General features: G+C 40.2%; 1 protein-coding gene across 4 annotated transcripts in view; it reads left to right on the top strand.

The window, feature by feature from the left end:
* Positions 1–25,145, top strand: part of LOC125892824 (neurocalcin-delta A) — a 94,214-nt gene that overhangs the window by 59,582 nt on the left and 9,487 nt on the right. For all 4 annotated transcript variants that reach the window (XM_049583094.1, XM_049583092.1, XM_049583095.1 and 1 more), the window contains one exon: positions 9,245–9,655. In XM_049583094.1, the coding sequence (XP_049439051.1) occupies positions 9,278–9,655 (378 nt within the window). In that variant the 5' untranslated portion in view covers positions 9,245–9,277. The remainder of the gene's footprint in view (positions 1–9,244; positions 9,656–25,145) is intronic.

Here is a 25,145-nt window from a genome sequence, read left to right as displayed (position 1 = left end):
TTCAGATTCAGATTTGACAATAAACCATGCCAAATATTACACACTGGCCCTTTAATGGTCAGAGGATGCTACCATGAGGTTGACATTTTCAGATTTGAGTGGAATGTCTCAACAGCTATTGGATGGATTGCCATTACACTCCCACAGGTTGCAGCTGTGTTTTATGATCAGAGCTAACTAGTAAATGTTAACATGTCAAAATTCCAAACAAAGAAGGCAACAACTGAGAAACATTAGCATGTTAGCATTGGCATTATGAGCATGTAAGCATGCCAATGTTGGCATGTAGCTAAGGCTATGCAATTAATCGTCTGGTGATCGCGATTACGATTTTGAGGTCAAACAATTTCAAAATTAATGAAATCGAGTGCACACGATTTTTGGTCACAGATGCCTGGAGATGTTATTTTGACTTCTATGGAAGCCGCGCATGCGCAATACCGCCCCTCCCCTCCTCTCCTCTATTCACTCCACAAGCCAGTCAAGTAGGTGAACTATGAATAATGCGAGGGGCAGGTGATCGTGGAAGATTTCAAAAACAGCGAGCGGAAAATGGCAGAGGGAGGGCAGTGTGTGTGTGCGCACCTGTCTGTGTGTGTGTGTGTGCACACACGTGTCTTTGTGTATGTGCACCGGGGCCGAACTCCACCGTACCCGATACAGAGAGCAGAGGAGAATTGCGCCCATGTAGAGACAGAAATGACATGCCGTTGTATAAACAATGTAAGTCATCACGTGCGGCGCATAATCGTTTGCATAATCGTGATTTCAATTTTGACCAAAATAATCGTGATTATGATTTTTTCCATAATCAAGCAGCCCTACATGTAGCTCAAAGCTATGTTGAATTACAGCCTTGCAAAGTCACTAGCATGAGTGTAGACTCGCAGTCTAATAAAAACAATGCTTAAACCATTAAATGACCATTTGTATGTCCATTACAGCATGTTACATTTAATTTGTGAAGACTTTGTTTTTCTTGTATGCCTCCACAGTAAACAGAGAATCCAAAAAAAGGTGAACCCTCTTCATGAATTGAAGTAAACTGGGACCAAGTTTAAGAACAGCAAAACTATATTAAAAAAGCTGTTTGCAAAATCTCATACTACTCCTACAGTATAATCCAAATCTCATTTATCCAGTTGTATGCTCAGTACCTCCCAAATTCATGTATTTTTGCTAAAAATGTTACAGTATATCTCTTCCACCTATGCGTAGAGCACCTTTAGCAGGCACATGCATATGAGCTCCACTTAAGTTTGGCGAGTTCTGTCGCTTCTCAGCTGTACATGAGACTGTCTGTACTGATGTGTTTTAATCGTGATGTTCTTGTAGAAATGCATGTGTTTGGGAACTTGGGTCCCTATTCTGAAAAAAAAAAAGGAATGGACCCAACAAATGTGGATAAAAGTTATTGATATGTTGGTCACAGTAGCTGTTTGTAGAACTAGAACTGAATTTGTGAATTAACTGGCACTCCTCCTAATATCCCATCAGAGTACACTCGGCTTTCTGATGAATTTGGATCTCCTAGCATGGCGAAGGCATGACCTGCCCTACTCTTCCTCTGATTGGCTAGCACTGGTCACCTTCATTGGTTGAATTGGTCAGGTTTAGGCCAGAGGAGGGAGATTGGTTAAAGTTAGGGTAAGAATGAGAGGATATCCCAAGTATCCTACTATCCCAGGAAATGCAAATTTGCAGCCTGTTGATGTGGACAGTGCACAGACACTGTCAGATTGTCTGTTTTAGGCAAGTTACGAAAATGTTTAGATGTACCAGCCCCAGCCCAGCTATGAGAAAGCAGCCTTCCAACACTGTCTGACATTCTGAACAGCCCACTGAAGCATGCAGCAGCCTTGAATAGTACAGAAACATTTTCTCTCACTCACCGGTGCCTACACATTTTAATGTCAGCTTCTGATCTCAAATATATAGTACAGTACATACACAAGCTCTTGTTTTCTTTTTGTGTTTCTGCCTTCATTTGATTATTAAACTGATTCTTACATGAATAGAGGTACAAGCACACACTTCCAGACGAGCAGCTAAAAAAAAAAATATCCATGTCATCACACAAGTGGGTTGCCAGCAGTATCCTCAGTTGGCTGAGCCCGTCATCAGGAGCATCAGAGTGCTTCAATGCTATGTTTGTGCGTGTGGAAACGTATGTGTACAGACTGGAAATGGAGTGTATCATAACAGGTGACAGGGCACAGTGGGTCAGTAATTAAGGCTTTGTGAATGTGTATGTGCATGTCGTCTGTGTTATAGCAGTGGACAGGGTCATGGCTATGGATTCCATTAGTGAAGAGCCTGGCGACAGACTGAAGTGTAATCATTCTGAGGGTCAGCTGCTGAAGCAGAACCTTTAAGAGTAGTCAGTGCGGTAATTGGCGTGAAGTCAAGAGTTTTTTAAACTTTCTCAACCAAACCTCCAGTTATGCAGTTTCACCTGCCATTATAGGACAAAGGACAACTTGTATCCAAACCAAATTAACCCAAAGGTCTGCAAAGTAATTAACTCTTATTTTAAATTTTGATGCTCTTTCATTAAATGTTGAAGGCCTTACATTTCTTTAGTCGCCTACTTTTTTGTTTGTGCCTTGCAATACTAAAGCATTTGGTAGAAGAAGAATGAAAGGAAAGGAAAGAAAGAGGGCACACTGTAGAGAACAGGATGAAACCTCCTGAAAGCAGTGACTAATTAAATCTGTCTGAGTAGCATGCGGAAATTGCAGCCAAAGACTCAGTGTAGAGAATTGAACTCATTGTTTGATATTATGAGCAAGCCTTGCATCCTCATTCAGGTTTATACTTTGTTTATGCTTTCTGTCCACATGAGCTGCATGAGCTGCAATAAATTTCAGTTCAATTATCATGAATGTTTTTACACATATGCTCCCAAGAGGTTGAATCCCTCCTACTGTGGTGATCAACTGTCATTCCCATTAACACCACCTTAAGGTTGAGATTTGTGGTTGTGAATGAAAAGTCTGGACAGCTATAGCAAGGATTGCCATGAAATTTGTTCCAGACATTCATGTCCCCCCAGGCAGCAACCTCAAGACTGAAAAATGAAGCCAATGTGGAAGTGCCAAAACTGCAGTTCCTCAAATGGCCACTTGAGGCTGGCTCCAAGAGCAAGCCAATTCCAAAAGACATCCATTTTAATTTGCCCAAATTCACAGCAGAAATAAACATGTTTACAACCTGGTACAAAAATGGTGTTGGTCTCTATAGCTACTTTAAACATTGATGACAACTGTGCAAGGTGTGAATTTTTATATAACTTATCTGTTTAAATGCTATTAAGGCATAATAACGTGGGCTGTCTGTGAGGAGTCTATGAATGAGATCCACCCCTCGCTCCTCCTCCCCTCACAGGTCTACCCTGTCGTCCAAACATGGTCACTTCTGGCTCCAAAAAAAGACAAGATGCTGATGGCCAAAATGCCAAACTGGAGGCTTAAAAACAGGAGTCCACAAACCAATGGGTGATGTCATGGTGCCACAGTCTGTAGCCCTTTTTACACAGAAATCTCTCCATAGGGCTGCTACCAAATCGGTTCTTTATTTCGCCTTTGCAATTTTACACAACACTAAACAACAGCGGCATCACAGAATCAAAAGAGGCATGATGGGCGTGACATTTAACTCAACAGTGTCAGCCTCTAGCGTGACATAACATTACAATAACAATCATTTACCTTCTCTGTTATATGGCAGCTGATCTTGTCCTCTGCTCGGAGGTCAAGGAACCCCCTTCCCAATTTTCAGAAATTTTCGGCCACTGTTCTTCTTCTTTGAGTTAGCTGCAAACTGCTACCGGCTACTTTTTCAATCTCCAGCAGTGGGTCGCATAACACGTCATCAAAAATGTTGCACCTGTTCCGCCCATGATCATGTTCTATCTCTGATACTGGCTAAAAAGAGAGACAACTCTGTCCCCCCATACTGCAATTGTACTTTTTATACAGAATCGTGAGGCAGCATAATGGTGTGAAATTCCTGCCTTGAAAAGGCTGTGTTAAAGGGACTGAAATGTCACCATCAGGATGCATAACTTGGATGATCCCCTGACATTTCTTCTTCTAGTGCCATCAGCAGGTCAAAAAATTAATTTGCCCAGAAATTTTTGTGATCAAATACCTGCAAAGCCAATTCCCATTAGCTGTACTTTTTTTTAAAGTATACTAACATGCTAAACCAAGATGGCAAACATGGTTAACATTTTGCCCATGAAACATCAGCATTCTTTGTGAGCATGTTGATGTTAGTAGTTAGTTTAAAGCACAGTTGCGCCTACGTAGAACCTCATAAAGTTGACAACATGGCTGTAGACTCTTAGTCTTGCTAAACTTGTGTAAACATCCGTAGGTTTTACTTCAGGATTACAGTAAGCATTTCACCATGTGTAATATTATTATCTGGGTTAACTTGCACATGGCATTGAGAGACTTTTCTCTTCTGTTTCTCCAGGTTATCTTATTTTTATTGATATATGTGCAGGCTGTTAAATTTTGCTGTCTACTTCCGTGTTATCTCTCCTTCCCACATTTTTCAATATGCTGCTGTTTAAATGCTAAGCAGTTTTTTGCTGTGCTCAGTGTGGCTGTGCAAACACAAGTCTGTGATAGAAGTAAACAAAGGAGAGTGTTAAACATAATTCCCTACAAAAAGCATTCTTCCATTAATTCGTGTGCCACTCAAGTGACTGCTCCACTTGATTATGATTCTGTCCTACCCAGACATCAGAGCTGTTTTCATTGTCATGTTTACCAAAGAGAGATAGATGCTGCTCTGCAGCATTAACCGCCAGGCTGATTATTTTACAGTGTTTTAAGGCACTCAGGCTTTTCCATCAGGCTCTGCGAGTAGATAATTCAACACTGATAGGTTATCACTTCTCAAATATCCTTGCTTACATTGTGGAATTTCTACTCAGTGGTAGCCTTGGTTGAACCTTGAATGCAGGAGGTCTGTTTTTTAGTGTCTGTCGTGATTTGATTTGATGTTGGTAGAATGAAAGTCGGAGTTCTCTCCATTAGATTGTAATAGTCAACTAGAGACTGTAGATTACCTGCGTCCAATAAACTTCGCTTGTTGTCATTTTCTATACTTTCCTATATAGAACAGTTGTATTCAAGAACCTTGCCAGGTGGTTTTGAGTACACATGTGACCTGTTTCCTTAAAGTTTACAGAGTGAAGGCCATATCAAGGCTAACAGATCATTGCACAGGGCTGAATACGTACTGGACATAAATACACACAACCTAAACACATACAAGGAATAATATGTTAGGGAAATCAATACATTTGCTGTAGTCACTTAAAACACGTTTGGTTCTTATAATTGTATTTTGATGGCATTAAGACTTTTGATAGAACACATGCTAAAATATGAGCATGTATATACTCACATACTTAAAAAGAGCATGGTTACTGTACTGAGAGCACAGTCTCACTGAGAGCGGAGCAGACACTTCCTGTTTGTGTCACAAAAAGGGCAGATAAAAAACAGACTCAGAACTCTTCCACGTTGGCTCGTCTTACTATTTCCCTGTCTAACTCTGACACTCCATCCGTCTGTCTGTGTATCTGCCACCGCTTTTGTTTCTGGAGATTTATTATCTGTGGAGACCCAGAGTGGCCAGTGTTAAATAAATGCTTAAGAAATGAGATAAACAATCAAACAGATAAATACAGACTATTTTTGTACTAGACTTATGGCAATGTGAAGTAACCCGATATAATTTCAGTTATGTATTATAAGATATAATATAATCCTGTTTTATTTACATAATGGAACAGAGTTTGTTGGGTTAATTTTTATTTCACTGAGCAGTTTTTTTTTTTAAATATGGCATTTAAAACCTTTTTGAAAGTCTTTTTGATTTCAAATTAAGGTTGGGCGATATGATGATATATACCAGTGGAGATGTGTCCACTGATAGAGATTTGGCAATACTGTTTGTACCGCAAGAGCCATTCAGGGCAGGCTGTGTGGCAAAATGCTGGACTCTCATGTGACCTGTAACACTTGTTTTTATTGTTCTCAGGAACCTTAAAGCTCCCATTTTGAGGGAAAAAATATATAAAAAATAGTTTTACTCTAGCGAGGATTATTTTGTGAAATGAAAGAAGACATTAATCAAACAACAAAGAAGTACAGAATGATTATTTTAAACCATTTCTTTGATTTATAGGACAATTGTTGTATTGTAAAACATACTGTTACTATAATATGAAATTACCGTAATTGGAGATTTTGACCATATCACCCACCCCTATTTCACACTGCCATTTCTCTTGAATCAACAGTTCATCATGTTACTGGCTCTGCCATGTTTGTCTCGATTATCAAAGACTTTGTGATGAGAACTGGCAGTATAAAATAAAACAGTCATTGGAAAAAATGGCTTTGTGAAATAAAAACTGTAGGGAAAGATTAAACATTTGGGTCAACATGAATATCAGGGGGGCGGCACGGTGGTGTGGTGGTTAGCACTCTCGCCTCACAGCAAGAGGGTTGCCGGTTCGATCCCGGGCGTGGGAGCCCTTCTGTGTGGAGTTTGCATGTTCTCCCCGTGTCAGCGTGGGTTCTCTCCGGGCACTCCGGCTTCCTCCCACAGTCCAAAGACATGCAGATTGGGGACTAGGTTAATTGATAACTCTAAATTGTCCATAGGTGTGAATGTGAGCGTGAATGGTTGTCTGTCTCTATGTGTCAGCCCTGCGATAGTCTGGCGACCTGTCCAGGGTGTACCCTGCCTCTCGCCCGATGTAGCTGGGATAGGCTCCAGCCCCCCCGCGACCCTCAAGAGGATGAAGCGGTTAGAAGATGAATGAATGAATGAATATCAGGTGTTACTTGTTGCCTATAGAATCCTAGATTTGAAAAGAATATGACTGGAATGATTCAATTAAACTACTCAGCAATTTCTCTCCATTTTAACACAGTTTTATAAACAAGCAACAATGCCTGGGGCCGCATGAGGATGTCAATCCGCGTAGACCCCAGTGTTAAAATGCCCAACTTTACAGCAGAAATAAACATGTTTACAACCTGGTACAAAAATCTTTTTGGTCCCTATAGCTAATTTAGCTAACTCGCCTGTTTACATCCTATTAAGGCTTAAATTTACGTGTAATTAAGGGTGGGCAACTTTGAGTGAAAGGCTGTCTGCGAGGTGTTACCACAGTTATGAGTCAGATCCACCCTTCTTTCCTCCACAGCTCCACCTTCTCATTCAAATATGGTCACCTCTGTCTCCAAAAAAAACCATGATGGCATAATGTCAAAATGCCAAACTTTAGGCTTCAAAATGGGAGTTCACAAACCAGTGGGTGACATCACAGTTGCTACATCCATTATTTTATCAGTCTATGGTCATAAACTAACTATAACAATGGATCTTTGAAATATTTCATAGTTAGTTTCCTAGTCAAGCAAGTAAATTTAGTAAATCCCCATAAATCCAGGAAATTTAACATCCATACTACAAACACTGATAAGCCGATTCCAGGAAGAAAATTAAGGAGGTTATGAATCTGAATGATGTTTGTTGAGAGGCTCAGCTCAGCTATCATTTGGCGGCACCGCCTTTTCCTTCCAGTACAGTTAAACTCAGCTTAGTGTGTGACTAGAGATTTACAGAGTAATTAAAGTCATGATGGGCATATGGCGCTGTGTGTACTCAGAGCACACAGTGCTGTTTTCCATGGAAAGTTCCAATAGTTTGTAAAAGAAGGGGGTGATTTTAGTCCTGATAAACGTATAGTCTGAAAAGGAGGGTTGCTTGCATTTGAGATTTATACCTCAGTAAAGCCACTTGAGGACACAGCTATTGTGTCCATGAGCTCAGTCGGGTGGTAATTTAACGGATGCATACATGGGAGTCAGGCCTCTAAACTGACAACCTGTAATGGACCCTAATACTTAACTCCCCTTTCAAAGTAAAATGGTATTCAATATTAAAACACAAAAGATGTTTTTCAAGGGTTGACTCCACGAGCAATGGTAATGACTCTTTCTAACCACAGAAAAATTAAATGAAACTCCCTTATTCTTGATGTTAGTGACGTTTGCTGCAAGGAATCATGAAAAAAGTTTAAATTTTTTTTTTTTTTTAAGTTTTGTACAATATGCTGCACTTCCCATGGAAGAGCATCAGCCTGCTTACTCTAACAGCTAGAGATGAAATTGTTTTACAATAAACTTTGGTGTAAAAAAAAAAAAACTCACAATAAATACTGTCTAGCATAGACCAAAGTTAGCAGCAGCATGCATTGTGGGTTTGCTTTGCTATTCCCTTGTTTACAAAGTGGGTGTGCAGCAGTACTGTTAATGTACATTTGATATGGTTTAATATGTTTACATAAGGTATTGGCCATGTTATTATAAATGCAAACAAAAAGTGCAGAGTGCTGTTATTTTCTTCTTGGTTTTCAATATAAAACTTGGTGAAATTATTTCAGGGTGTTAGACCTGCTCTGAAAGTGGAACTGAGACATACGACCAGTTACTTCCGGAACACAACCTATTCAGCAACACAAGACACAGAGCCGGACTCGAATCCAGAAATCTTACGATACATATGTGCTGTTAAAATAATTTAAAGTGATCATTTTGGGGCATTTCGTACATGTGAAACTATGATAATGTGTTTTAAAACAAAGGTAATTCAGGAAATACAATTTAAATTAATATTTTTCACTTATTATCATAATACTGAGCAGCGCATCTCCAAACCCGACATACCTGATTGAAACGGCTCTCGTATTCCAGGTGGCACGGGAGACAGCTGACACACAAAGTCAGCAGTCAGAGGATTACAACGTAAAAAAAATTAATTAAATATATATATTATTATTCTCGTATTATTTCGTTATATATTTATTATCCAACACCTGCAATCCGGCCCACATGTTCTGTTTTTTCGCCCAGAACCTGACAAAATACCACCAGGGAATCAACTTTTTAAGAGTTACCCGCCAGATACCCACAGGAGCTCAACTCAGTGCAGGAGTCTGGTGTGTTGGAGTACTTTTTGGAAATTTTCAGCACATTGTAAAAATAGGATGATAACACTGATAAAGACTAGAATTTTTTTATCATTATAGTCCTGAAAAATCAAATTTGCTCTGCTGTTAGCTGTCAGCATGTCAAACTGATCTCATGCATTGTTAACGTTCATCCCATCCTAAAACCAAACCTTCTCTCTTCCCTTTCTCTCACAGCTGTGAGCCGAGTGATTGACCAGACCTACAGACATGGGGAAGCAGAACAGCAAGCTCCGTCCGGAGGTGATGCAGGACCTCCTGGAGAGCACTGACTTCACTGAGCACGAGATCCAGGAATGGTACAAGGGCTTCCTGAGGGACTGCCCCAGTGGGAACCTCTCCATGGAGGAGTTCAAGAAGATCTACGGCAATTTCTTCCCCTATGGAGACGCTTCAAAGTTCGCCGAGCATGTCTTTCGCACATTCGATGCTAATGGCGACGGGACAATAGACTTTCGGGAGTTTATAATCGCACTAAGTGTGACATCTCGTGGCAAACTGGAGCAGAAGTTGAAATGGGCATTTAGTATGTACGACCTGGATGGAAATGGGTACATCAGTAAAGCTGAGATGCTGGAGATTGTTCAGGTGAGTGTGCATAGAGGCAGATAGACTTATCATGTTCAGTGTGTTGTCATATACAAATACTGCACATTGGACAGACAAAATATCTTAGTTTCTAAAAAATGCAAAAACAGGACAGAAAGAAAGTTTCTATCACATGGTAGTGCTGTCGAGGCACTTAGATCTTAGGTAATGTCCATCAGGTGACTCATAGACACACTCACACACACTAACTGTAACATTAGCCAGGGTAGTGGTTGTTAAACAGGACTGCCACTGTATCCATAACACACTCTTTATGAGACTAGGAAAATCAGTGCTGGCATTTTAAGAACAGGAGGGTATATGGCTGTGCTCCACAGAGCATGGAAGACATGGAGCAGGATGTGCCTCCATCTATTACATGATTTCTAAGAGATATGTCATTCAGGACCTCATTTACTGCCAACATTGAAATGTCAGTGCACTTAAAAGATGCATTTAGATATTAAGATTAATTGAATGAAAGCAGTTTTGAAAACAGTCTGGGATTTATTAGCTTTACTGCTCCTTAAATGTGGCTTCTATTCTTATCTAAAAGGAAGAGGATGGATTTTTCCATCTTTTCTGCACCTTTAAATTCCCTAAATGGAGCTAAAGCTTAGCCTAATCCATGTCTGTTAAAACACCTACTATATACTGTAAAAGCTTCTCTGTTAAAATGTTATGTTGTAGGCTGTATTAGGACTGTATTAAGTCTTGTGCTATTGTATTTACGTGTGCATGTTTTACCTAGTGTCAGCATTAGTGTATTCTCTAAAGCCTGCTTGGTTTGTTTTATAGTTGCCAAAAACAGTCTTATGCTGGAAAGATGGAGAAGGACGTTTATATTAACTCCCCTGACAGTGTCCAAAGCCCTGCATGATAACCTGTTAATCATTAAGGTAATGGATGTAAATGCCAACTAAAATGCTCAGCAGGCTTTTAAACATTCTTACTGAAGCTGTAGTTGGTAACTTTTATAAAAATAACTTTTTGTCATATTTGCTAAAACTGTAACTATAGCCTGACAGCAGTACATGAGACAGAGAGTCCGTGAAAAAATGCATGTTCCGCCTCTTAGTGGCTGTAATGGTATTTGCTGAACTCTACAGCAGCTGAACGTAAACAACCAATCGGAGCCAAGGAGTCTCTAACGCAGCTGTGAGTCATGTCAATCACTTCTCATGAACTGTGGTCAAACTGTCAAACTAGGAAATTCTGTCACTGCATTGCCTTAATCTCGCCTCATCTCTTCTCTTCTCTTTTCAGAAACATATTGTAGTTTACCGTTTAGCTTTAAAAGAGAACATTTGCTCCAGGAGGTGGGGGTGCTTTACAGCTAAACAGTACACTACAATATATTTCTAAAAACTTCTGAGGTGAGAAATAGGCAATGCCTATTCGGGAAACCCTGATAATTTTAATATGAGGAATATAGTTTCTTTTAAGAATTTAATAGGACATTCAGCAGTTGTATTTTACCTTAGTATGACAGTATAAGAATTGGAAAAGTTTTCTGGGTTGTGTAGCAGGGCACAGCTCACCTTTAAAAAGAAGATAAGGAGGAAAAAGAGGGAGCAGGGGCGGCATTTCCTGCACAAGAGCTTCTCATGTAAACAGACTATTACAGCTGCACGCATACACTATACATCAGTGTGTGTGTGTGTGTGTGTGTGTGTGTGTGTGTGTGTGTGTGTGTGTGTGTGTTAGACCTCTTCACACACTTTTATTTACGTTCTCCACATTCATGTAACAGCAGCTGGTCCCACTTAAATTTTACCTAGTTTCACCTCTAGTTGAGCTGATTTCTGAATTTTAGAGGCAGTATTTCTCTGTGATGTATGTTCGGTTGTGTCCCATTTATTTTCGCTACTCGGTCCCAGACACAGTAAGGAGGCGCTTCCATTCATTTGTAGTCCAATTTTAACACTGGGGGAGTTTTTGTGTACTCCACCAACCACCAGGTGGCATTTGTGCATGAGAAGGAGCCAAAAACGCCTTTTAAATCCCTAATGACTGTACATGTTAACCGCAATATGATACACGTCACTGCAGAATTTTGACTGAAAAGAGGGAGTACAACACGCAGTAGAAAGGCAAGACACGAACAGACAAACTACAGTGTTTTAAAGCAGCAGTTTGACTTTTTTATGATGAATAAGTAAATACATTAATGTATTAAATTTAATGCAGAGTTCATTTGAAGGCTTGAAGAAATGATCATTTGTAATACACAGCATTACTTTACGTCTATAAAGTTTTCCCTTAACCCACAAATCGTTAAAAAAAAACTGCAGGCGTAGGGGTTTCTGGAGACTCTCTGGGCTACAAATGAGCATATTGCAGTTGCTGTTGACTGTGTCTCTGGTTCCTAGTTTTGTGTGGTAAAACAACCAATCACATGATAAAGTGTGTTTTTGAAATTTGATAAAATAGATGTAAATGTGTCCACAGTATAACGTTTATTGAAACCAATGACAAGATACATAGTGGTGCTAACGTATACGTATTTATAGGCTATGTAGAAAAGCTTAAGTATATAGTAAAATGCTCTGCTGCCCCTCCTCTGCATATTTGAAAATACACATATATGTATTTAAAGATTAATAAACATCAGTCATTATTTATCCAACATAACAAAGTTAAACATGTTAAAACAGTCTCAATATCATTAAACAAACAAAAATAAAATGGCAACATGCCAGCTATGCGTAATACAGGAAGTTTGGAAGAGCCTGAGTGTCTGCCTCTGCCAACAGATGGTCTGAGCAAGAGAGCATGATCACTAAAAACATGGAGGGTGCTCTTGCATTTCAAATCTGCATGTATCTCACTATGTTTAGTTCATGCATTTAGTTTTGACATTTATTCGCTCCAAGCTCAAGCTTTTGCCTGCACTGCCCAGCAGCAGTCTGTAATTATAGGCCAGGTCAGGTCCTGATTTGTGGATGTGGTGTGGTTACATGTTTGCTAACTGTACTGTAGCAAGACTGCAGCCGGGAGGTAAAAATGTCATGTTCACCTGTTTCATATGGTAAGGTTTAGCCCTGTGGGGCGGATATTTGTCTGTTGTACGTGGAATGCAGGCACAGCAATAATTGCCTCTCCTTGGGTGGATTGTCCTATTAAGTTTTTTAGTTTCAAACCCTGGTGTGTCCAGAAAATAACAGTACTGATTTCAGTCATTCCCAGAGTTAATATGTGATATAAAGGACAGACGTGGGAGCAGCGTTGATCAGAATCATAGACCTGCATTAATTGATTTTCTGGCCACTTGGGGTGCAGCGGAAACAACCAGAAAACACAACATTGACACATTATCACCTAATAAAGCTGATATAACTAATTTGCTAGTTGTTTATTTACACATCTAGCAGATATGGAGCAACATTTGCATTCATGTTTGTATCCACCTAATGAATGTAAATTTTCACTGTCCTTTTAGCTCTGTTTTTGAGTAACCATAGTTTAACTAGTTGCTAATGGTGCTAGGCAGGTAGTTTATCAGTGTTTTTTTGTTCCTCACTAATAATAGCCTACTGGTTCTCTGTTGGAAACAGCAGATGAAGTTTTGGTTAGCCATTGCTATCCTGCGTACCTGCACGGCGTGGTGATGAACTGTCTTATTGATTTCTGTTGGCGTGCTGTCTTGCGGGCCTGCACGGCGCAGTGATACTGGCCAGAAAATAGTCCCAATTGATAGCAAGGTGTGACGTAATGTGGGGATGTTGTAAAATTATTGAAATAGTCTAACAAAACACATGCATACTTTCTTGTAGCTTAAAACCTTTTGGTTATGTGTCCCCCGTACATCTTCAGAACTACTTTTTCTCCAGTAACCTACGGGCCATTGCTCAGAGCAGGAGGCTCGTTGACAGTAGTGACACCGTCACATCAGAGCTACAGATGGTCAGCGTTTCACACAACTTCATGTCCGAAAAACCTGAACTATCCCTTTAACCTATCCTCACATTTGCCCACGTATCATCGTTTCAAGGTTAAATTAGCTTCCCTACCTCAAGACGGCAGTGATTCAGACTTCAGTTTGTCACTAGATGACACAAACCCTCTGCCCACTTTCCATTAAAAGGTGGTGCTGTTCCCAAGGACAAAAGAATAGAAGGCAATGACTCAGACGCTCATGTCTGGCTGTGTGTCGGACTCATCCATTTAAGTGACTAAAATGAGAAGAGTGTTGAAAAGTTGATAGTTCTCCCTTAATGAGGGAATACGTGTGAGTTGTGACTGTTCAGTAAATTTCCTTGTGTGTATATGGCAGTGGTTAATTAGCTGCCTTTTGTTAAGGGCTCAGAAATGTTGTCCATTTCCACCATTAATATAAAGCGCAGCATTGCAGTTCTAACTCAAGTTTGATTGTGGCTTTTGAAATGCAGGAACAGGAGCTTTGTATTTTACTCATTAAATTAGACAATGCCATTCCTCTTTGCTGAAGTGCAGTTTTACAAAGAGCCTGGGGCCATCTTAGTTTCTCTCTGTCTCAGACATACACAGAAGCGCTAATACATACACACAGTGTTCATCTATCCTCATGTCTATCTACTCCCTCTCTGCATTTGGCTGGCTCACTCTCCCGGTTCAAAGCCACCCACCTCTGCAGAGAGAAAGCAGACTCAAGAGAAAAGTTTTCAGGTAGCAGTGACTTCTGCAAGTAACTACTGAAGTTAAAATGATGCCTGAGCTCAAAGTCTTTGAGTAAAGTCTGCTGCCTAGTGTGATCACAGTATCTGTGTTCAGTGGAATCAGAAGGCAGATCGGCCGGTGGATCTTGAAAGGCTAAATCCATCCATCTTCTGTTGCGTGTCTGGCAACAGGTCATAATGGTAGCAGACGAAGCAAAGACGCCCAGACATACCAACCTCCTCAGCCTAAAGGCAACATTCACAAGCTTCAGTATTGTTACTGATGTAGTGCTGGTACCGTTAAGGTTGAGGGAAGTGATAACTAAGTGGTGAGTGAAGTTTCCTGTTCCACATCATTGACCTTTATGCTAAGTATATTGCTAGCAGTGTGGCTCAAGAGATGGAAATTTCAGTCAATCCTTCCAGCACAAGGGTTTAGACAGAAATATCTCAACTATTGCACTGACATTATGTACAGACATTGATGGTCCCCAGAGGATGGAGCCTACTAACCTTGGTGATCCCTGATCTCTAGAGCCATTGTGAGGTTGGCATTTATGAATTTGAGGGAAATGTCTTTACAACTCTTGGATACATTGCTGTGAAATCTGGTGCAGACATTTATGCACCCCTCAGGATCAATTGTTGTAACTTTTTTAAACCCCTCAAGTTTGTCTAGCTATTCCATGGGATTTATTTTGTCTGTTAATAAAAACTGTACGTGGGATGCATTTTATCTAACAATTTTGGCAACTGAAAATTATCATCATTCAGAAATATGACAAAGAGCTACAGTGTGAAATGCAAAGACGTGATTTGCATCCAAAATCACAGCTTCAGCATGATTGTTTTGCCCGTCTTTTGGTTTGTGTTTCTTAATAGATTGAGATTCTCTGTTTTACTTTGTGTAAATAGACAAATGTTGTAGGGGCAGGGATTCTGTTTGGTGTGGTTCTCCTGCTCTTCTATTTATCCAATAAACTGTCAGTCATATCCTGACAAGAAGTCTGTTGCTGTTAGCTTTTGGGTAGAAGCACTGAACTGCTAAAGGCTCCAGAGCCTATTGGTAGTCAAGCAGGCAGATGGTGAAGTGAGTTAGATTGCAGGAGAGAATCTTAGAGTAGGAGAGGGTGTGTGGATATGACGTAGTTCAGACAGGGAGGAAGGGGCTTGATTATATATTATATATATGGCCAAACAAGTGAGAAGTTGGATCTTGAAATCAATGCCATATTTAACAGAAAGCCAGTGAAGTTGCCGGAGAACAGGAGTGATATGATGTATGGAGGAGGTTCTGGTAAAAGTGAAATAATTTCCACTGTCAGTTTTCATTGTTTATATATGAAACCTTTCTGCTGACAGATAACAAATAACCTTCTGGTTAAGGTGTCTACAGTAGCCCAAGTTACTGGCATTAATGTTAGCAAACACTAGCAAGCTTGATAGCTACATCCTCACTAGCCAGCAAAATCTGGCCATGCTGCATGTGTTCAGGTTGATTGGTAAAGATCATGAACCCCCTACAATGTTTAAACGCCCATGGAAAAAAACAGCTAAATCTTTTCTTTTTATCTTTTGTCCAGCTAACAAAGAAAGCAGCTGATGACAGCCAACATGTTTCACTCATTTTTATTTAAGCTTTATTTAACCAGATAAAAGTTCAGATAAGAATCTCTTCTTCACTGGTGACCTGGCTAAGAAGACAGCAAAGTTATGTCCAGTGCATGTCTATTACATAAATACAACAAACACAAAACAATCCATCACAAATGGTACATATTAAAAACCGCTGTGTATGCATCAAAAAAAATAAATGTATATATAAGGTACAGTACAGACATACAGAAAGGCATCTGAACATGCAAAAATTGTTATGCATTTTAATCAATCAATCAATCAATCAATTTTATTTATAAAGCCCAATATCACAAATCACAATTTGCCTCACAGGGCTTTACAGCATACGACATCCCTCTGTCCTTAAGACCCTCACAGCGGATAAGGAAAAACTCCCCAAAAAAACCCCTTTAACGGGGGAAAAAAAACGGTAGAAACCTCAGGAAGAGCAACTGAGGAGGGATCCCTCTTCCAGGACGGACAGACGTGCAATAGATGTCGTACAGAACAGATCAACATGATAAATTAACAGTAATCCATATGACACAGAGAGAGAGAGAGAGAGAGAGAGGGAGAGAGAGAGAGAGAGCGAGAGAGAGATATGCAGGTAATGACAGTATCTTACAACAACATTAATGGAAGTAATAATATTATAGTTATAGTTCTGGTTACTGCGGTACAATATGTTGAAAGTATGTATTAATACCTGGCAGTATACATGTGTGACAATAATCATATGTGTATAATAACAGAAGAAGTATGACTAATGACTAATGATGGCAGCAGCAGCAGGAGGCATCTGGCGGGACCACGGCAGCACAACCACACACGTCACGCTGTCCAGGCACCGCTGTGATATGAGTTAATCTGAGAGACAGTGGAGCACAAAGGCTCCGGAGAAGAAGCCGAGTTAGTGACATCCAGAATGGCCGGGTTAGCTAGATGCAGTAATAGGATACGAGAGAGAGAGAAGGAGAGAAGGGGCCCGGTGTATTATAGAGGGGTCCTCCGGCAGACTAGGCCTAAGTCAGCTAACTAAGGGCTGGTACAGGACAAGCCTGAGCCAGCCCTAACTATAAGCTTTATCAAAGAGGAAAGTCTTAAGTCTAGTCTTAAATGTGGAGACGGTGTCTGCCTCCCGGACCGTAACAGGAAGATGATTCCACAGGAGAGGAGCCTGATAGCTAAAGGCTCTGGCTCCTGATCTACTTTTGGAGACTTTAGGGACCACGAGTAACCCTGCGTTCTCAGAGCGCAGTGTTCTGGTGGGATAATATGGCACTATGAGCTCTCTAAGATATGATGGAGCTTGACCATTTAGAGCTTTATAAGTTAACAGTAGGATTTTAAATTCAATTCTGGATTTTACAGGGAGCCAGTGCAGAGAAGCTAAAACAGGAGAGATATGATCGCGTTTCTTAGTTCCTGTTAGTACACGTGCTGCTGCATTCTGAATTAGCTGGAGAGTTTTTAAGGACTTACTAGAGCTACCTGATAATAGAGAGTTACAATAATCCAGCCTTGAGGTAACAAAAGCGTGGACCAATTTTTCTGCATCTTTTCGGTCAGGATAGGCCTAATTTTCGCAATATTACGCAGATGAAAAAATGCAGTCCGTGAGGTTTGCTTTAAATGAGAATTAAAAGACAAATCTTGATCAAATGTTACTCCGAGGTTTCTTACGGTAGTGGCAGGGGCCAGAGCAATGCCATCTAGAGAAACTATGTCATCAGATAAAGAGTCTCTGAGTTGTTTGGGGCCAAGAACAATAACTTCAGTTTTGTCTGAATTTAACATCAGGAAATTGGTGCTCATCCAAGTTTTTATGTCTTTAAGGCAATTATGGAGTTTAGTTAATTGATTGCTTTCTTCTGGCTTCATTGATAAATACAACTGAGTATCATCCGCATAACAATGGAAATTTATAGAGTGATTTCTAATGATGTTACCTAACGGAAGCATATATAGAGTAAACAGGATTGGTCGAGCACAGAACCTTGCGGAACTCCAAAACAAACTTTAGTACGTAAGGATGGTTCATTATGAACGTCAACAAATTGAAAACGATCAGATAAATAAGATTTAAACCAGCTTAGTGCTGAACCTTTTAAGCCAATTAAGTGATCCAGTCTCTGCAGCAGAATTTGATGGTCAATTGTGTCAAACGCCGCACTAAGATCTAATAAAACAAGTACAGAGACGAGTCCTTTGTCTGAAGCAATCAGAAGGTCATTTGTAATTTTAACTAGAGCTGTCTCAGTGCTATGATGCACTCTAAATCCTGACTGAAATTCCTCAAATAAATTATTATCCTGGAGAAAATCACACAGCTGGTCTGCGACTACTTTCTCAAGGATCTTTGACATAAAGGGAAGATTAGATATTGGTCTATAGTTGGCTAACACCTCTGGATCCAGGGTGGGCTTTTTTAGTAGAGGTTTAATTACAGCTACCTTAAAAGACTGTGGTACATAGCCTGTTAATAAGGATATATTGATCATATCTAATATATGAGTGTTAACTATAGGTAAGACCTCCTTAAGTAGCCTAGTTGGGATGGGGTCTAAGAGACACGTTGATGATTTGGATGAAGAAATCACTGCAGTCAATTCTTGAAGAGAAATTGGGGAGAAGCAATCTAAATATATATTAGATTTTACAGCTGTGTTTGAGGTTAGATAGGTACTATCTGAGGGCAGGAGGTCATGAATTTTGCCTCTAATAGTTAGAATTTTGTCATTAAAAAGCTCATAAAATCATTACTGCTAAGGGCTAAAGGAATACAAGGCTCAATAGAGCTCTGACTCTCAGTCAGCCTGGCTACAGTGCTGAAAAGAAACCTGGGGTTGTTCTTATTGTCTTCTATTAGAGCTGAGTAATAGTTTGCTCTGGCATTGCGGAGGCCCCTCTTATAAGTTTTGAGACTGTCTGTCCAGATTAAACGAGATTCTTCCAGTTTGGTTAATCGCCAATTCCTTTCAAATTTTCGCGATATTTGTTTTAACTTACGGGTTTGAGAGTTATACCAAGGAGCGAACTTTCTTTGCTTTTTTAACTTCTTTTTAAGAGGAGCTACAGAGTCGGCGTTGTTAATGCGAGCCTACGGTGCTATCAACAAAATGATCAATTCGGGAGAGGTTAAAGTCGGCACGAAACCTCTGTTACTGAAGGTATTGGTATTGAATTTAACGAAGTAATCTTTTCCTTAAGTTTTGCGACAGCACTATCTGATAAACATCTAGTATAGTAACTGTTGCTGAGTGGCGTGTAATCGAGTAAAGAAATCAAAAGTAATCAGATAATGATCCGATAGCGAGGATTCTGTGGAAAGACTTTTAGGTTATCAATTTCAATTCCATACGTCAGAACTAGATCAAGGGTATGGTTAAAACAATGAGTAGGTTCATGTACACCCTGACTGAAGCCAATGGAGTCTAATAATGAGATAAACGCGGTAGCCAGGAGTCATTATCAACGTCGACATGAATGTTAAAATCGCCTACAATAATAACTTTATCTGATTTAAGAACTAAACTGGATAAAAACTCTGAGAATTCAGATAAAAATTCAGAATACGGGCCAGGAGCACGGTACACTATAACAAATAAAAGTGGCTGCGAGGTTTTCCAGGTCGGATGTAAAAGACTAAGAACGAGGCTTTCAAATGAATTATAATCTAGTTTAGGTTTAGGACTGATTAACAGACTAGAGTTAAAAATGGCTGCAACTCCCCTCTCGGCCGCTGCCTCGAGGAATGTGGGTATTATTATGACTGGGAGGAGTGGACTCATTTAGACTAACATATTCATCTTGACACAGCCAGGTTTCAGTGAGACTGAGTAAATCAATATGATTATCTGATGTTAATTCGTTTACTAACACTGCTTTAGACGATAGAGACCTGATATTTAACAGTCCGCATTTAATTCTCCTGTTTTGTCTTTCTGTCACAGAAGAGGTTTTAATTTTTATGAGGTTGTTATGCACAACTCCTCTTTGTTTAATTTTAGATTTAGATAATTTAGGCGGTCGGGGGACAGACACCGTTTGTATAAAACTATTAAAACTATGGCTGGGTAACTGAACTAGAAGCTCAGAGAAGCGTTTAGGACTGCGACTCTGAGTCCTGATCTCAACTCTGGGTTGTCAGGGATTTAAATTACTAATAAAGTTTGCCAGGTTCCTAGAAATGAGAGCAGAAATGAGAGCAGCTCCATCCAAAGTGGGATGAATGCCGTCTCTCCTAATAAGACCAGGTTTTCCCCAGAAAGTTTGCCAATTATTAACAAAACCCACATCGTTTGTATACAACAAATCTCAGACGTTCCTGGGTGGAGCCTGCAGGTGAGGTCGGACTCTATACAACAGTAACTACAAAAACTCGTAGACACCGCCAAAAAAAAAAACAAAACACAAATATAATGAGACCAAACACCAAGCGGACAAAACTCCGAAACCAGAATGAATTAGTGGTTGTCTTTCCCTTTCGCTGGCTATGTTTACAAGCAGTAGATGACAATTCTATGTCGTACACCTTCAAGGGCAGTTTGTGGTTTCTGCAACCGCTTAGCCATGAGGGTCTACGTGATGTAAAATTTGCCATCTGCCCATGCGAATACTACCCAAGATGTGTGAACTATAGGCACTCTAAGGACTCTGTGCATGCACTGGGAAAGCAAGCCACATAGTTGTTCCATGTACTGTGTTCCCCATTCACAGCCCCATTATTGTTCAGCTGTTGCATTTACTGTTCGACTTTTACTTCTTGTGTAGCCAGATACAAAAAAATGAAGGAGCTCCTCCTCATGCTGTTATGAGACCGACATCTTGTTTGGAGTATGCTGTTTGGAATGCATCTGCATATACAGACCCCTGATTGTGTGTGTAGAAGCATGTGCCAGTTCGTGTCCACATCTGCACTGAATACATGAATAAATTATGTTTTTAGAAATGTAATTTTACTGTTTTAGTCACGGTTTAACAGCATTTTTCTCTGTAAAGGATATTATACACCACAGCAGTATTTTTGTGACCATCACTTGCAAATGCTTCATCCAAGAGCCTGTCATCGTCCCCACAGTTGTCTCCATGTTTTCTATTCACAAACCTCCATTTGCCGTAGTGACTGAGAGCTGCGGCTCACTCCAGCTAGCTAATGGTCTCTCCTGCAGAGAGTGTGTAAATGCTGGTGATGCTCATAATTAGCCTTGCTGTGGGAGTAATTGAATGAGATGGATCGTAGCTCATCTTCCTCAGATAATAACAAAATCTGAACTCAGGGAGAAAGATAAAAGTGTCTCATCCACTTACCAATAGTTGATATCTAACCTCTGTCTACCTTTCATTTGAAACGTGGCGTTATCAGCAGAGCGGATGGGCGCAGAGGGAAGTTCATTGTCTGGATTGGCAAAAAAGGAGGGAGAGAGCATTCATACTGGTAATTTAGTGAGGTTGAAGAGAATAGCCAGTTAGATGAATAGATCACTGCTCAGGCAGATAAAGTCACCATGGGAAACGTATTCATCTTTTGTGTGAAGGTGAGGGGAGACACAAGGTGCATGGTGTGTATGTGTGCTTATTACTGCAGGACGACTCAAATGGCGCTCAGCTGGCTCCATCGGCACAAATAAGTCTCAACAAGTGAACAACCTCCCTCACTCGTCCCTTAGTGTCTCTCCTAAACTCTGCCTCCCTGACTTGCTCTGTATTATTTAATATCTTTAGGGTATATAGGGAAGCTAATAACATGTATGCGATGATGCTTTCCTTCTCACTTTCATTCATAATCGGCCAGGTAGTAGTCCTGGCTCAGTAGCTATGCAGTTTTTTTTCCCTCTATCTGTCCTCACTGAACTGTGGTGCAGGCTTTTTCTGGCTCCACAGGAGACTGTGTTGTCCTCTTGTCTGGAAGCTCCCTGCTGAAAGGGTATGAAAGAACCATTTTTTTTCTCCATGGCACTCAGGTTATAGCATGGATGCTGCTTCGACTTCTGAAGCTTGATGACGTGGGTCTAAAATGTAAAAATACATATGTGCAAGACAACTAAACGATGTTCAGGTAGTTTTCCTTGTTAAATATGTGTACTGTTTCCTTAGTAGGAGGTGAGAGGGGAGATAGATGGAGACAGACAATCAGCCAGGCAGGATACACCAGCTGGCAGGGTGTCGTGTGTGAAGAAGAAACAGACAGAAAGACACGGCCAATTAAGACGAAGGTTATGGTCTGTGGTTACAGGGGAAGAAAGGATCAAACCTAAATAACACTGGCTTTACTTTCAATGCAGGAGAGTTAGTCTGCCTGATATTTTGAACACCAAATACCACTCAAATATGCTTTCTAAAGAGTGGCTGTGTTTAAGGATAAGGCAGGTGTTCTTTTTACATATATATGTATGTATGTATATATATGTATGTGTGTGTGTGTGTGTGTGTGTGTGTGTGTATATATATATATATATATATATATATATATATATATACGTGTGTGTGTGTGTGTGTGTGTGTGTGTGTGTGTGTGTGTGTGTGTGTGTGTGTGTCTTTTTTTTTTTTCCAACAAAGCTCATGAAAAGATCCAACAGGGTTCGTCTGTTTCTCAGTACTTTCTGACTTCACTATTCTGTCTGTGGTACTCCGACCTGAGTCCATTGGTTCCTACCAAAGACAGAAATCTGTTTTTGTTTGCATTTGCTGGGTACTATTATCTGTTTTTCATCAAGTCAGGATTTTTAACTCTTTTGTTAACATGTTTTTTAACAAGTTTAGGTTTCAATGTGCAATTAATATGAATGAACAGAATAGTCAATAATCTGAAATCTTAGGGGAAAAAATGAAATTTTAATTCTGTAAAAACAATAACAATACAATAAATTAACATATACTACTCTGGGAAAAAAAAGCAATGGCTCATCCATGAGATCTACTCATCCTTTGTAATGCTGATCACTTTGTTTTCTTACTTGCATAAGGGATCCAAAACTGGTGCAGACTGACCAGCACAAGATGAAGCCATGTCTTTCAACATTCTCAGCTTTATTGCTATCTAGTTATCTAGTCATTATTGCAAAAAAAAAAAAATGTCTGGCGGCCATTCATCATCACTGTTATTGTCAGCATTCTCGCTTGACTCATCCTGTAGGCCTGTCGATCATAAGCTGCCCTCAAGCTCTGCAATAGTTGCACAAAATATTGCTTTTGTAACGCACAACAATAGTAATAACAGTAACCAGCTGTATTATAGAGAGGTTTTTTTCAAAATTGAATATTGCATGATATGTATATAACTGATCATACATTGTGTCCAGTTTAGTGGATGCATAATTAATTGTAATTTAGTTAGATGCTAACATAAGGGAAACATGTAGTCTTGGTTTGCATGATATTCCTGCTGGAACATGTCTAGTTGTGTTTAGTAGCTTGTTTTGGTGATTTATAATGGAATAAAGTTTCACTATTCTCCATTACATTATGATGGAAGACTCAGAAACATTGACCAATCAAAGCAGACTGTACTACAAAGACATAAAAACCTAAAATATAAGTATGAGCCTGAAAATGAGCAGAATAGGTCTTCTTCTGTAGGTGGACTGGACAGATCAGACGCCGAGAACTTCAGTAATATCTGTTGACACGCAGCAAATGGCTGCAAGCCGGAGTCGAACCTGCAACTGCTGCAGCAAGGCGTCACCTCTGTACATGGGGCGCCGGCACTATACACTATACTCCCGACGCCCTGGTTGTCATGGTTTTTAATTGCACTTACAATTACTTGACATTAGGTTCCTCCCTATAGTGTTGTAAATTAGTGTCCACTGTAGTGGCTGTTCAGCCTGACATTGCAAGAGTAAACCGCCGTTGCAAATGAAACATGAGCTGGCAGATTTGTCTAGTTCCCAGGCTAGCTGCTGTTATGAAGATTAAACGTAACTCATGCATATGCATGAAAATGGCTCTTGAGTAGTTGTCAACTAGTGATTATTCACACATTTGGTGCTTTGGTGAGTATTTGTGGCAGCAGGACTGTGAATGTGGGATTCAGTCAAAGGAAACTACAGTGTGTGTGTGTTCATGGTGATGTCGGAACGTGTCATCCAGTGCAACAGTGTGGCTCACTGATGTGTTTTTAATAGTTTTTGGACAACAGTGGCGCTCTGTGGCACAGAAGAATAAGACAATTTCTCTGTCTCTCTTTGGCTCTAACTGTTTTCACAGCACTGTGTGTAGTTTGGAATATTGTGAGGGCTATAAGCTCCAGATCGTTTCACTTCTTATTGGTTGCTTGTAATTTTAGGATTTAGAAATTTAAGCTTATTCCGCTGCATTGCTCTGGATTAGACCGACAGCTAAATCCCCAACATGTAATATTGGCTAAATGTACTAAACGCTCACTGCAGTTTGAAAGATTTTGATTAATAACAGACCCAGCTCCAAACTGAAAGGAAGACTGATATTAACTATGGCTTCTGCTTGTTCCTCAGCTCCACGATGACCCAGGAGCTGAGCCGCCCTGCTACCGTGTAATCGGAGGCATAACCAGCACCTATTTAAAGCTTGCGCTGCACTGTAATCACAATCAGCCCTCCTCTGTTCACATGTCAGCTCCCATTCCCCTCAAATCCGCCCCCTTATTAGAGACTGAGAGAGTGGGCTGTGATTTCACTGTTTACTGCCAAACAGCCTGAAATGCAACAGAGAGCAGAGGAGACACAACACTGATAAATAGTCTGTGAGGGATTGTGTATGTGTATGTTTGTCTTCACCCTTCCCTACCTAAACCACAGAAATGTAATCACACGAGAGTAAAATACTCTGTGTAGTCTCTTCTGTGTAGCTTAGACCCGGGATGCATCTATCTGATACAACATGCCTCCATCAGCGCAGATACTCACCCTATTAAGCTGGTTATCAACACTGATATGACAAATCCATATAACATACAGTTTCCTTAAAGGCATACAATGCAAGATTTTCAGCTATTATTTGTAACCACGCTCACCAGGAAGGTGAAAGTAAGAGCCAACCTCAGATTCACTCTTGTCTGGTGTTTTCACTTCACTGTCAATGCGTTTTTTTTAGGCGCAGGGTCTCTTGGATGCCTGCTGCTTACGATCTGGCACCTGGTCGATACCTTTTTCATAAAGCCCTGACTTCACCTGAACACTGTAGGAGTACACAGCCATAAATGTCCAGCACACAGAAAATAAGAAAGTCCAGGCAGAGGGCAAAGTCTCTGTAGAAAA

Source organism: Epinephelus fuscoguttatus, linkage group LG8 (assembly GCF_011397635.1).
Source record: "Epinephelus fuscoguttatus linkage group LG8, E.fuscoguttatus.final_Chr_v1".
In the NCBI taxonomy this organism is placed as follows: domain Eukaryota; kingdom Metazoa; phylum Chordata; class Actinopteri; order Perciformes; family Serranidae; genus Epinephelus; species Epinephelus fuscoguttatus.
The sequence above is the reverse complement of the archived record's forward strand: the minus strand, read 5'-3'. Positions and strand labels throughout refer to the sequence as shown.